The 14175-nt window shown below is 46.3% G+C and overlaps 1 protein-coding gene across 1 annotated transcript in view; it reads left to right on the top strand.

The window, feature by feature from the left end:
* Window positions 1-10352: 10352 nt before the first annotated feature.
* The window catches only part of LOC121876186 (extensin-like), a gene marked incomplete at its 5' end in the record, with an annotated part of 11638 nt that continues 7815 nt past the window's right edge, over window positions 10353-14175 (top strand). Inside the window, 3 exons of the mRNA XM_042381152.1 lie at window positions 10353-11094; window positions 11625-12883; window positions 12996-14110. Of these exons, the coding sequence (XP_042237086.1) occupies window positions 10353-11094; window positions 11625-12883; window positions 12996-14110 (3116 nt within the window). The remainder of the gene's footprint in view (window positions 11095-11624; window positions 12884-12995; window positions 14111-14175) is intronic.

Raw genomic sequence — 14175 nt, 5'->3', positions numbered from 1 at the left:
CCTGACCTACGCTTCTGCCAGCCAAGTTACTGTATACAAGTAATTATCCCTGAAAATAAATATATATTGGGGTCAGGAAGAAGTAATTAATTGGTCAGGATTTTCAGAGATTCGGTAGTAGAGTTTTTCACCTCATGACAAGAAAGTTTTATCTCATTCTAGTCGAGTATCAGTGCATTTCGACTCATTTTTCTCCCTAACTTATTTGTCTCGGCTAAATGCTTTTCACGTCTTTTGATGAAAATCTGATGTACGAACCTTTGAGAAAAACACAAATTTCAGGCATGATTTTCCTATTCATAAATAGTTCGTTATAAAGTGTACTGTACCTCTGATACATTATATTATTTGAGTATGTCTTTTTCCCAGGTTAAGTTGGTCTGTTATGGGTTTAAGTTAATGTGAGTTTAGAGTGCAGATATATGTACCTACTGCTTCCCCTCAGGATAAAAAAGTTTCAGAGCCACAGATCTACAAACTCAGAAACAAATATAATCTGTGTTGAGTTAAAGATAACTTACAGTAGATTTAACACTAAGACTAACACGGACAGTCTTTTTATCTAGCATCTTCTAAATGCATTCCAAGACTTGTTTATATGCTGTACGATAGTTTTATATGACCCCCCTCCTCTTCACAACACGATGACGATAGCAACCTGGCTGGCGTACGATCCAATTTATCAAACCACCTGTAATCTTGCATCATATTATCGTCACCACACACCCCCTTATAAGCAGCAGCCAGGAACCACCAACTTCCTACGAGGCCAAGTTTGACGACAATAACCCCTAAACTACCTGAGCCAAGAGCATAGTTTCACGTGGAGACAGAGCTGCTGGACAGATTACCACAGACACACTGAACTGGATCAAAGTATAAGGGGTGATATAGATGACAATGATTTTACTTAAGTATTGGGTTAAAAAGAATCATAATAATATAAGTTAGTTTTATATCATTTTATATTAAAGAGCGAGTACTGGTTTATTAATTGTTTTTATTGGTTTTATTCTCACGGCACAACTATGAACTTTGACCAGAAATCAAGTTATATTTTGATGATCTCTGACCTTAATCTCTTGCTAATTTTGCTCAGTGATTTACCTGCATTATTTGAACTTTGACCTTTGTTTTTTGTTTTCTAATTAAACTTGGTCACTGTTATTATATCTGACTTTACTGTACTGTATTGTACTGTCATACAAACAGGTAATTAATATAACCTGTTATTAATGGTTTTCCTTACCTCAAAGTGATACCTCCATATAACGGATTTATCTTTGTAAGTAATCCGTTAGATAGAGGTTTCACATCCCCACAAAGCTTGAGCACCACACGGGAAGGTGTCAATACTTTCGAGTTAGCCCGACTTCATACCGAGGCAGATAAACGCCAACGTCGGAAAGACGCTGCCACCGCCCCTCCCACAGTAGATGGAACCCTCCACATGTGCAACGAATGTGGACGACGCTGCCGTTCCCGAATCGGTCTCTTTAGTCACCTCAAAACTCACTAACCTAGGTGACATCCCTATTAGGGTGTGTCATACGGAGGCGAATTTTTTTTTTTGAGTTTGAATAATCGTTCCATGGTATTAATGATGTAGTTCTATGTGCAGAATCATGTGATATCTTCAGATTTGAAAAGTTTTCATTTTTTGCTAGGTAAATTTTAACTTGAAATCTTATGAAAATTCAGTATTCCCACCCTTTTACCAACACCACTAAATAGCTTATTTAAAGTTAAGTAAATGTATCAGGTTAATTTATTAGGATGAAAATGATCCAGAATAGTGAAACGAATGATCATGACACATTTATCAAATTTAATATTCCTTTAGAAAACAAAATCATCAAATACAAAAACCGGTTTTACTACTACGACCCGGTGTTGCTGCACACCATAGAGAACATGTCTTTCTTGCTTCTGTTTCTACTCATCACCTCCCTGCTGACCACCTGAGCTCGGATGTAGCCTTCCCTCCTCTCCTGGCTGTACACGTGACTGCTGGCCTCACTCACTTGCTGTACACAACGCTCTATACTCTGGGTGTGCGAGGGCCAGGCAGGGACATGCATGGGGTTGTCCAGGAAAGCTCTGACTTGAACATTGGTGAGGCTGCAGGTAAGAGGGGGCTCACTGCCAGCCTGGATGTTATCCAGATCTATGAGATCAGTGAGGGTCTTGGCACCTAGATTGACTTCAGGAGTCTTCCTGACCCTGAAGGAATCGTCACCAACTGATTCGTCATGCCCAGATCCTCTCATAAGTCTCATATCCAAGATCTTTTGACTGCCACTCTTCTCTCCTCCTCATCCTTACTGCAGAGCATTGTCTGCAGAACTGCCTTCGGATGAGCATACCAGGAAGATCTCCTCACAGTCTGCTCCACAATCTGAACAACCTTCCTTGGCTGACTCCTCAGGAGCTGCTGGAAGAGAACATGCCCTGGACCTTCGGAGAACGATGACTTGACCTTGGTGTTGAACCAATTTGGCAAGTAGACACTCACGATGAATTGACAATAAGTCTCAGGTTGTGAAGCTGTCCCTTTCAGTTTATGATGAGCGACCCAAATTCTGCAGAACCTGAGAGCCGTTGTGAGCCACCTAGAATGTGAGACTGGATCTATCTGCAGGTAAGCAAGTCTATCAGGCATGACCCCAGTTTTGATGGCACTGCAAATCATGTAACCATAGTACTGGTCAGTACTCAGGTCGTCAATGACAGTATGTGCAAGCTCAACGAGTGGAGGGCCAACTGTGATTTTTCAAAGCTCGGATTTATTTCTAGCTCAGTGGCAGAGTCCAGCATCTTGCCAAGAGGACCAGACCATCTGTTGTTTGAAAGAGTCTTGCCATCCAGCTCCTGGATCAGATGTCTGAGTGGCAACTCGTTGGTGTGGAGGTCACAAACAATCCAGACCAGCTTCCTCCCACCTTCCGCTCAATCCACTGTATGACCCCCCCCTGCCACCCTGTGTTCAGGAAGTTGGTGCTGTCCCTCCAATGGCCTGCAGGGTCTGGTCTACGTTCTCTCTCTCTCTGGAGCCAGTTCACAATGTTATCTGCCACTATCTCAGCTGGTTTCCTGATGTCATCTTTTCTCTGGAGTGAAATGCCACAAATACTTCCCCTCCTGGTTCACTGCAGCAGGAGTAGTGTTCCTCCTTCACCATGGCAGGAACAACTTGTCAGAATTCCTTGAATCCTCTATGAACACTTTAGTGTCATCCCTTCCCATCAAAGAACAAACAATTGATTCCATTTTCTTATCCCCTTATCAAACTCCTCTTCTAGGTTACTGACAAGTTTCTCCTGAGCTCTCCTTACTTTGTTATGATCTATCACCAGGTGAACATCATCAGGTGTTATCAAACCACCGTCAGTCCAGGCAGCTGTTGCTATCTCTGCAGTTTCTCTGAGACCAGTGTGGTGTCGCATGCTGGCCAGAGCTATTCTCGGGATATCTTTCCTATTTCGAATCTTATGCCTGGAAGGTTGGGGATCATTATTTTCTGGGTTAGGGACAAAGTCACCATTCTCCTGGTCAGCACTCGGATCAGCCATGGGGAAGTCATTAAACTCTGAATCAGCTTGACTCCAATCATCGGCCTTTTTTACCTTACCCTGGGCCTTCTCAAGTCTCTTTTCCTCGGCAACTCTTCTCCTCTTCTGTCTCTCTAGGAAGCTTCCTGTCTCTTGGACTCCGGAATATCTTGGCTAGAAATCATGAGAGCCCCTATACTGCCAGTCTTCTCTCTCTGTGCTTTTGACAAATGCCAGTTCGATCACAGGAATCTTCAGTTCACGCTTTGCAAATACAGGAGATGGGCCCCGGATTTACAGGTGTCACGATCGCATCCAAACTCAGGACAGAGAACAATTGGGCACTTGCAAGTAATTATGTTTTAAACAACTGGTCCAGTTGCTTGGCAAAGCTGTCCTTAACTGCAAGTTTTCCTCTCCCAAGAGAGATATCTCTTGCCTTTTCCCAACTGGCTAGCAGTCTCTCACTAATCTTTTTCTGACTTGTTATGACTGGAGGCTTGAACTGAGCGTTAGCCAGAGTGTACTGTGCCAAGACAGCTTTGGTCATATCACTGGCAATGTCTTTGTTTGTGTAAGTTCTTTGGTTCTTTTCACCGATTTGCCTGATTAAAACAACGTATCTCAAAGCATCTCTCAATGTAGGCAACTCCGACTTCAGGAGCTCTCTCCCAGACCCAAGATAGTGACTGAGATGGCTGGATTTTTGGTTCCTCGTCCTGACACAAGCAGCCATCGCAAATATTATCAACTTATAAATGCATCAGAATCTGAAACAGAAAAAATATTGTTAGTTGGGTTGTTAAAGAATGAAGTCAGAAAGCAATGTTCACTATTTAATTGTAATGCACTAATGCAGCTGTACGTTAGATTTTCGATAAATTTCACGCTAAAACTTACCTAGCAAAAGGTTGCAAAATATTGAAACTGAAATTATTTTCTGTTTATATACACTAAAATCTACCAAAAAAGTGATGGGCCATTAGTTTTAGCTGATCTTCCCTCCTATGACACACCCTAATCCCTAATAACCCATATAATTTTACCATAGTTGGATGATCGTGATACTCGATTCCGAGTGAGAGCAAAGTAGTAGTAGTAGTAGTGTGTGTTGGTAGAGTTCATAAGTTATTCAGATGTTAGTGATGAACAATGCCGTTGTGTTCCTGAATATAGGATGATCTACTGATGAACCTCTTGTGTTTCATCAGTGTTCATTTAACCATGATATATATCGTGGTACTGAAAGAATGGTACAACAGAGAATGGTACAACGAACCTAAAACAATGGTACAATAATACAACATGCAATAGCACAACCTATATTACAACAATCAATGGAACAACAATGGTACAATTTTCATATAGATAATGTTTGCATAATATTGTCTACACACACACACACACACACACACACACGTGGATGTGATGGTTTTTCAGAAACGCACAAGAACTTGGTAAACAGCGTCAGAGTTTGCCAACCCCTGTAACTATTAGTATATATTGATTATCTTAACTGATGATATGCAGAAACTACTTTGGTTACGTTCTGGATGCGATACTCAGTGTGTACTGTATATGGTCACCAGATCGAGATCTTTGATGCATTTGTTTCTTTTATTATTATTATTATTATTATTATTATTATTATTATTATTATTATTATTATTATTATTATTATTATTATCATTATTACTATTATTATTGGTAAAGAGGAGTCTGAGGAAGGGGAGGTGATGGGCTTAGGATGGGCTTTGGGATAGGGGAGTTATGGGTATAAGGAAGGAGCTTGTGATAGGTTTAGGATTTAGGGTATTATGATAAGGGATGGGCTTAGGATGGGTATGGGTGGGAAGAGAAGAGGTGATAGGTTTAGGATAAGTTATGGGTATAAGGGAAGAGGAGCTATAGGAGATGGGGTTTAGGAAGAGGAGCTTTGGGGAAGGGGTTTAATGGGGAGTTATGGGTATAGGAGAGCTTGGGGAGCTTGGGGAAGGGAGGTGATAGGTTTAGGACGGGGAAGGGGAGTAGGATGACATGGGTATGGGTTTAGGATGGGAAGATTGGGGTTCTGGGGAAGGGAGAGGTATGGGTTTAGATGGGGAGTTATGGGTTATATAGAAGAGGAGCTTGGGGAAGGGAGGGATTTTAGGATGGGGAGCAGGGTATAAGGAAGAGAGCTTGGGGAAGGGGAGGTGATAGGTTTAGGATGGGGAGTTATGGGTATAAGGGAAGAGCTTGGGGAAGGGAGGTGATAGGTTTAGGATGGGGGAGTTATGATAAGGAAGCTTGGGGAAGGGTATAAGGAAGGGAAGAGGCTTGGGGAAGCAGGGTGGGAAGGAGCTGGTGATGGTTTAGGATGGAGTTATGGGTATAAGGGAAGAGGAGCTTGGGGGAAGGGGAGGTGATGGGTTTAGGATGGGGAGTTATGGGTTATGGGAAGAGAGGAGCTTGGGGAAGGGTGATGGGTTTAGGATGGGGGAGTATGGGTATAAGGAAGAGGAGCTTGGGGAAGGTGATAGGTTTAGGATGGGGAGTTATGGGTATAAGGAAGAGGAGCTTGGGGAAGGGAGGTGATGGGTTTAGGGATGGGGAGTTATGGGTATATGATAAGGGCGGTGAAGGGATAGGGGGAAGAGGCTTGGGGAAGGAGGTGATCAGGATGGGGAGTTAGATGGGGGAGCTTGGGAAGGGAGGTGGTGCATGGAAGAGGCAAGGGGGAGGATGAAGGGGGCAAGGGTGATGGGTTTAGGATGGTTAAGGCATGGGAAGAGGAGCTTGGGGAAGGGAGGTGATGGGGTTTAGATGGGAGATGGGTTTTATGGGGAGCTTGGGGAAGGGGAGGTGATGGGTTTAGGATGGGGGGAGTTATGGGTATAAGGGAAGAGGAGCTTGGGGAAGGGAGGATAGGTTTAGGATGGGGAGTTATGGGTTTATGGGAAGAGGAGCTTGGGGAAGGGGAGGTGATGGGTTTAGGATGGGGGGGAGTTATGGGTTTATGGGAAGAGGAGCTTGGGGGAAGGGGAGGTGATGGGTTTAGGATGGGGGTTAGCAGGGTTTTGGGGAAGAGGAGCTTGGGGAAGGGTGATGGGTTTAGGATGGGGAAAGAGCTGAAGGAGGTGATGGGTTTAGGATGGGGGAGAGGGTTTATGGGAAGAGGAGCTAAGGGGATAGATAGGAGGCTTGGGGGAAGGGGGTGATAGGTTTAGGATGGGGGAGTTAAGGGTATATGATAAGGGGCGGTGATGGGCTTAGGATGGGGAAGCTATGGGTTTATGGAAGAGGAGCTTGGGGAAGGGAGGTGATGGGTTTAGGATGGGGGGGAGTTATGGGTTTCATGGGAAGAGGAGCTTGAAGGGGAGGTGATGGGTTTAGGATGGGGGGTTATGGGTTTTATGGGAAGAGGAGCTTGGGGAAGGGGAGGAGGTGATGGGTTTAGGATGGGGAGTTATGGGTTTTGGGAAGGGAGCTTGGGGAAGGGGAGGTGATGGGTTTAGGATGGGAGTTATGGGCAAGGGAAGAGGAGCTGGGGAAGGGTGATGGGTTTAGGATGGGGGTTTGGAGGATGGGAAGAGGAGCTTGGGGAAGGAGGTGATGGGTTTAGGATGGGGGAGTTATGGGTATAAGGAAGAGGAGCTGGGAAGGGGAGGTGATGGGTTTAGGATGGGGAGTTATGGGTTTTATGGGAAGAGGAGCTTGGGAAGGGGTGATGGGTGGGTTAGGATGGGGAGTTATGGGTTTATGGGAAGAGGAGCTTGGGGAAGGGGAGGTGATGGGTTTAGGATGGGAGTTATGGGTTAAGGGGAAGAGAGCTTGGGGAAGGGAGGTGATGGGTTTAGGATGGGGGAGTTATGGGTTTTATGGGAAGGGAGCTTGGGGAAGGGAGGTGATGGGTTTAGAGATGGGTTTATGGATTGGGAAGGATGGGTTTAGGATGGGAGCTTGGGTTTTATGGGAAGAGGGGGGAAGGAGGTGATGGGTTTAGGATGGGGAGTTATGGGTTTTATGGGAAGAGGAGCTTGGGGAAGGAGGTGATGGGTTTAGGATGATGGGTTTAGTTATCGGTTTTATGGGAAGAGGGAGCTTGGGGAAGGGGAGGTGATGGGTTTAGGATGGGGGAGTTAAGGGTATAAGGGAAGAGGAGCTTGGGGAAGGAGGTGATGGGTTTAGGATGGGGAGTTATGGGTTTTATGGGAAGAGGAGCTTGGGAAGGGAGGTGATGGGTTTAGGATGGGGGAGTTATGGGTTTTATGGGAAGAGGAGCTTGGGGAAGGGAGGTGATGGGTTTAGGATGGGGAGTTATAGGGTTTTATGGGAAGAAGGAGCTTGGGGAAGGTGATGGGTTTAGGATGGGGGAGTTATGGGTATAAGGGAAGAGGAGCTTGGGGAAGGGGAGGTGATGGGTTTAGGATGGGGGAGTTATGGGTTTTATGGGAAGAGGAGCTTGGGGAAGGGGAAAATGGGTTTTATGAGAAAGGAGAAATGGGACACATGACATGATAAGACTGGATAAAGAGGTGAAGGCATGGGTAGAAGGAAGAGGAGGAGGAGAAGAGGAATTAATAGGAATCTAATATACTATAGCACTAGGCGTGCGTGTATCTGTTCTGGGCAGGCGAAACGGCACAATCGTTTTTCATCAAACTTAGTGGAAAAATCGCAAAAAAATCGTAGAGTGAACAAACCTGGTCCAATATCGATGGTTTCTTTAGGAACGCATTAATTAACAATTTTATTTACGCTGGCAACTGATGTCGCTGTACACTGTCAGCCGGCCGGACGATTGCAGTTATCGTACGGCCCCCTCCTCCTCCCCCCACTTTTTCTCTTAGCCTACTTTTTTTTAATGTTGTTTGGATTAGTAAAGAAAGGAAGGTGAGTAAATAGAAGAAAGAAGGGGAAACAGACAATAGTTAGAGGTAACAGGTGGGAGGGGAGCTGAGTTTTATCATGCGTTTGGAAGCGCAGTTTCAACTTTACCAGAGCATTTTCGGACCTTACGAGGCTACAGTGTGTACTTATTTCTCTCCTTATGGCGAATATTTCTTTAACTAATTATTCTAACCTTTATTCTATTCCTTCCTATAGTATAATTAGATACTGTAAGTATCACGACCACGACCATGATTATAACAACCACGACTATGATTATAACAACCACGACTATGATTATAACAACCACGACCATGAATATAACAACTACGACCATGATTATAACAACCACAACTATGATTAATAACACCTACGACTATGATCATAACCACGACCATGAAAAAACAACCACGACCATGATTATAACACCTACTACTATGATCATAACAACCACGACCATGATTATAACAACCATAACCATGATTATATCAACCACGACCATGATCATAACCACGACAATGATTATAACCACGACAATGAATATAAAAACCACGTCCATGATTATAAGAACCACGACCATTATCATAACAACCACGACTATGATTATAACAACCACGACAATGATTATAACCACGACAATGAATATAAAAACCACGTCCATGATTATAAGAACCACGACCATTATCATAACAACCACGACTATGATTATAACAACCATAACCATGATTATAACAACTACGACCATGATTATAACAACCACAACCATAATCATAACAACCACAACCATAATCATAACAACCACGACCATGATTTTAACAACCACGACCATGATTATAACAACCACGAATATGATTATAACAACCACGACCATGATTATAACAACCACGACTATGATTATAACAACCACGACCAGTCATAACCACGACCATGATTATAAAAACCACGACCATGATTATAACAACCACGACTATGATTAAAACAACCACGACTATGATTATAACAACCACGACCATGATCATAACCACGACCATGATTATAACAACCACGACTATGATTATAACAACCACGACCATGATCATAACCACGACCATGATTATAAAAACCACGACCAGGATTATAAAAACCAAGACAATGATTAGAACAACCACGACCATGATTATAACACCTACGACTATGATCAGATCCCTCACATCCTTCAACCACCAGATCCTTCACGTCCTTCAACCACCAGATCCCTCACGTCCTTGAACCACCAGATCCTTCACGTCCTTCAACCACCAAATTCCTCACATCCTTCAACCACCAGATCCTTCACATCCTTCAACCATCAGATCCTTCACGTCCTTCAACCAACTTATCCTTCACGTCCTTCAACCACCAGATTCCTCACATCCTTCAACCACCAGATCCCTCACGTCCTTCAACCACCAGATCCTCCACGTCTTTCAACCACCACATTCCTCACATCCTTCAACCACCAAATCCCTCACATCCTTGAAGCACCAGATCCTTCACGTCCCTCAACCACCAGATCCCTCACATCCTTCAACCACCAGATCCCTCACATCCTTCAACCACCAGATCCTTCACGTCCTTCAACCACCAAATTCCTCACATCCTTCAACCACCAGATCCCTCACATCCTTCAACCACCAGATCCTTCACGTCCTTCAGCCACCAGATCCCTCACGTCCTTCAACCACCAGATCCTTCACATCCTTCAACCACCAGATCATTCACGTCCTTCAACCACCAGATCCCTCACGTCCTTCAACCACCAGATCCCTCACGTCCTTCAACCACCAGATCCTTCACATCCTTCAACCACCAGATCCCTCACATCCTTCAACCACCAGATCCCCCAGAAGAATTCTTAAACCACCAGATCCTTCTTCATCAAACACAGATTTCTCCATCCTTCAACCGCAGATCCCTCATCCTTCGCCACCAGATCCTCACATCCTTCAACCACCAGATCCTTCACGTCCTTCAACTTCCAGATCCCTCGTCCTTCAACTACCAGATCCCTCATCCTTCAACCACCTGGTGTACGCCAGCCCAACCACAGATCCTCCATCAACCCAACCACAGATCCTCACATCCTTCAACCACCAGATCCTTCACGTCCTTCAACACCAGATCCCTCACGTCGCCCAACTACCAGATCCCTCACATCCCAACCCAACCCACCAGATCCTTCACGTCAGCCCAACCACCAGATTCTGCAATCCGTCAACCACAAATTCCTCACATCCTTCAACCCTGCAGATCCCTCACATCCTTCAACCACAGATCCTCACATCCTTCAACCACCAGATCCATCCACATCCCTTCAACCACCAGCTCCCTCCCATCCTTTAACCACCAGATCCTTCGTCCTTCAACCCTGCTCCCTCATCCTTCAACCACCAGATCCCTCACATCCTTCAACCACCAGATCCTTCACGTCCTTCAACCACCAGATCCCTCACGTCCTTGAACCACCAGATCCTTCACGTCCTTCAACCACCAAATTCCTCACATCCTTCAACCACCAGATCCTTCACATCCTTCAACCATCAGATCCTTCACGTCCTTCAACCAACTTATCCTTCACGTCCTTCAACCACCAGATTCCTCACATCCTTCAACCACCAGATCCCTCACGTCCTTCAACCACCAGATCCTCCACGTCTTTCAACCACCACATTCCTCACATCCTTCAACCACCAAATCCCTCACATCCTTGAAGCACCAGATCCTTCACGTCCCTCAACCACCAGATCCCTCACATCCTTCAACCACCAGATCCCTCACATCCTTCAAACCAGATTCTCATCCTTCAACACCAGATCCTCCTCACAACCACAGATCCCTCACGTCCTTCAACCACCAGATCCATCAAGTCCTTCTACCAGATACTTCACGTCCTTCAACCACCAGATCCCCTCATCCTTCAACCAGTCCTCATCCTTCAACCACCAGATCCTCCCGTCCTTCAACCACCAGATCCCTCACATCCTTCAACCACAGATCCCTCATCCTTCAACCACAGATCCCTCACGTCCTTAAACCACCGATCCCTCACGTCCTTTAGCCACCAGATCCTTCGTCCCCCAACCACCAGATCCCTCACATCCTTAAACCACCAGATCCTTCGTCCTTCAACCACCAGATCCCTCGTCCTTAACCACCAGATCCCTCACGTCCTTCAACCACCAGATCCCTCATCCTTAAACCACCAGATCCCTCCGTCCTTCAACCACCAGATCCTCCATCCTTCAACCACAGATCCCTCAGTCCTTCAACCACCAGATCCCTCGTCCTTCAACTACAGATCCCTCACATCCCAAACCACCAGATCCTCATCCTTCAACCACCAGATCCTCCACGTCCTTCAACCACCAGATCCTTCGTCCTTCAACCCACAGATCCCTCACGTCCTTCAACCACCAGATCCTCAAATCAACCACCAGATCCCTCACGTCCTTCAACCACCAGATCCTCGTCCTTCAACACAGATCCTCCATCCTTCAACACCAGATCCTCCACATCCCTTCAACCACCAGATCCCTCACGTCCTTCAACCACCAGATCCTCATCCTTCAACACCAGATCCCTCACGTCCTTCAACCACCAGATCCCTCAAGTCCTTAAACCACCAGATCCCTCACGTCCTTCAACCACCAGATCCCTCATCCTTAAACCACCAGATCCTCGTCCTTCAACCACCAGTCCCTCCGTCCTTCAACCACCAGATCCTCACGTCCTTCAACCACCAGATCCCTCACGTCCTTCAACCACCAGATCCTTCGTCCTTCAACCACCAGATCCCTCGTCCTTCAACCACCAGATCCTTCGTCCTACCAGATCCCTCCGTCCTTCAACCACAGATCCCTCACGTCCTTCAACCACCAGATCCTCCACGTCCTTCAACCACCAGATCCCTCATTCCTTCAACACCAGTCCTATCCTTCAACCACCAATCCGTCCTTCAACCACCGGATCCCTCACATCCTTCAACCACCAGATCCCTCACGTCCTTCAACCACCAGATCCCTCACGTCCTTCAACCACCAGATCCCTCAAATCCTTAAACCACCAGATCCCTCACGTCCTTCAACCACCAGATCCTCATCCTTCAACCACCAGATCTCCGTCCTTCAACCACCAGATCCTCCGTCCTTCAACCACCAGATCTCACGTCCTTCAACCACCAGATCCCTCCATCCTTCAACCACCAGATCCCTCGTCCTTCAACCACCAGATCCTCGTCCTTCAACCACCAGATCTCAAATCCTTAAACCACCAGATCCTCACGTCCTTCAACCACCAGATCCTCGTCCTTCAACCACCAGATCCTTCACGTCCTTCAACCACCAGATCCCTCGTCCTTCAACTACAGATCCTCAAATCCTTAACCACCAGATCCTCGTCCTCCAACTACCAGATCCTCAAATCCTTAAACCACCAGATCCCTCGTCCTTCAACCAGAATCCCTCACATCCTTCAACCACCAGATCCCCTCCGTCCTTCAACCACCAGATCCCTCACGTCCTTTAGCCACCAGATCTTACGTCCTTCAACCACCAGATCCCTCAAATCCTAAACCACCAGATCCCCACGTCCTTCAACCACCAGATCCCTCATCCCTTCAACCACCAGATCCCTCACGTCCTTCAACCACCAGATCCCTCAGTCCTTTGTACAGATCCTCCACATCCTTCAACCACCGGATTCTCATCCTTCAACCACTAGATCCTCACATCCTTCAACCACCAGATCCTTCACGTCCTTCAACCACCAGGTGCCTCACGTCCTTCAACCACCAGATCCTTCGTCCTTCAACCACCAATTCTTCGTCCTTCAACCACGATTCCTCACATCCTTCAACCACCAGATCCTCCATCCTTCCATCAGATCCTTCGTCCTTCAACCACGGTGCCTCCGTCCTTCAACCACCAGATTCCTCACATCCTTCAACCACCAGATCCTCACATCCTTCAACCACCAGATCCTCCACGTCCTTCAACCAAGCTTCACGTCCTTCAACCACCAGATCCTTCACGTCCTTCAACCACCAGATTCTCATCCTTCAACCACCAGATCTCCACGTCCTTCAACTCACCAGATCCCTCACATCCTTCAATCACCAGATCCTTCGTCCTTCAACCACCAGATTCCTCACGTCCTTCAACACCCAGATCCCTCACGTCCTTCAACCACCAGATCCTCTCATTCAACCCCAGATCCTTCACGTCCTTCAACCACCAGATTCTCGTCCTTCAACCACCAGATTCCTCACGTCCTTCAACCACAAGATCCTTCACGTCCTTCACTACCAGATCCTCATCCTTCAACCACCAGATCCTCACATCCTTCAACCACCAGATCCTTCACGTCCTTCAACACCAGATCCTCACGTCCTTCAACCACCAGATCCTCACATCCTTCAACCAGATCCTCCACGTCCCTTCAACCACCAAATTCCTCACATCCTTCAACACCAGATCCTCACATCCTTCAACCACCAGATCCCTCACATCCTTCAACCACAGATCCTCCACGTCCTTCAACACCAGATCCTCGTCCTTCAACCACCAGATCCCTCCATCCTTCAACCAGATCCTTCACCGTCCTTCAACCACCAGATCCCTCACATCCTTCACCACCAGGTCCTCACGTCCTTCAACCACCAGATCCTTCATGTGACAGTCATATACTCAACAAGACAGTCATACACGCACACACACGACAGTAATATACAGAAGAC

The sequence above is a fragment of the Homarus americanus genome, unplaced genomic scaffold (assembly GCF_018991925.1).
Source record: "Homarus americanus isolate GMGI-L3 unplaced genomic scaffold, GMGI_Hamer_2.0 scaffold33468, whole genome shotgun sequence".
NCBI classification, from domain to species: Eukaryota; Metazoa; Arthropoda; class Malacostraca; order Decapoda; family Nephropidae; genus Homarus; species Homarus americanus.
Note: the sequence above shows the minus strand (reverse complement) of the source record. Positions and strands in the feature narration are given on the sequence as shown.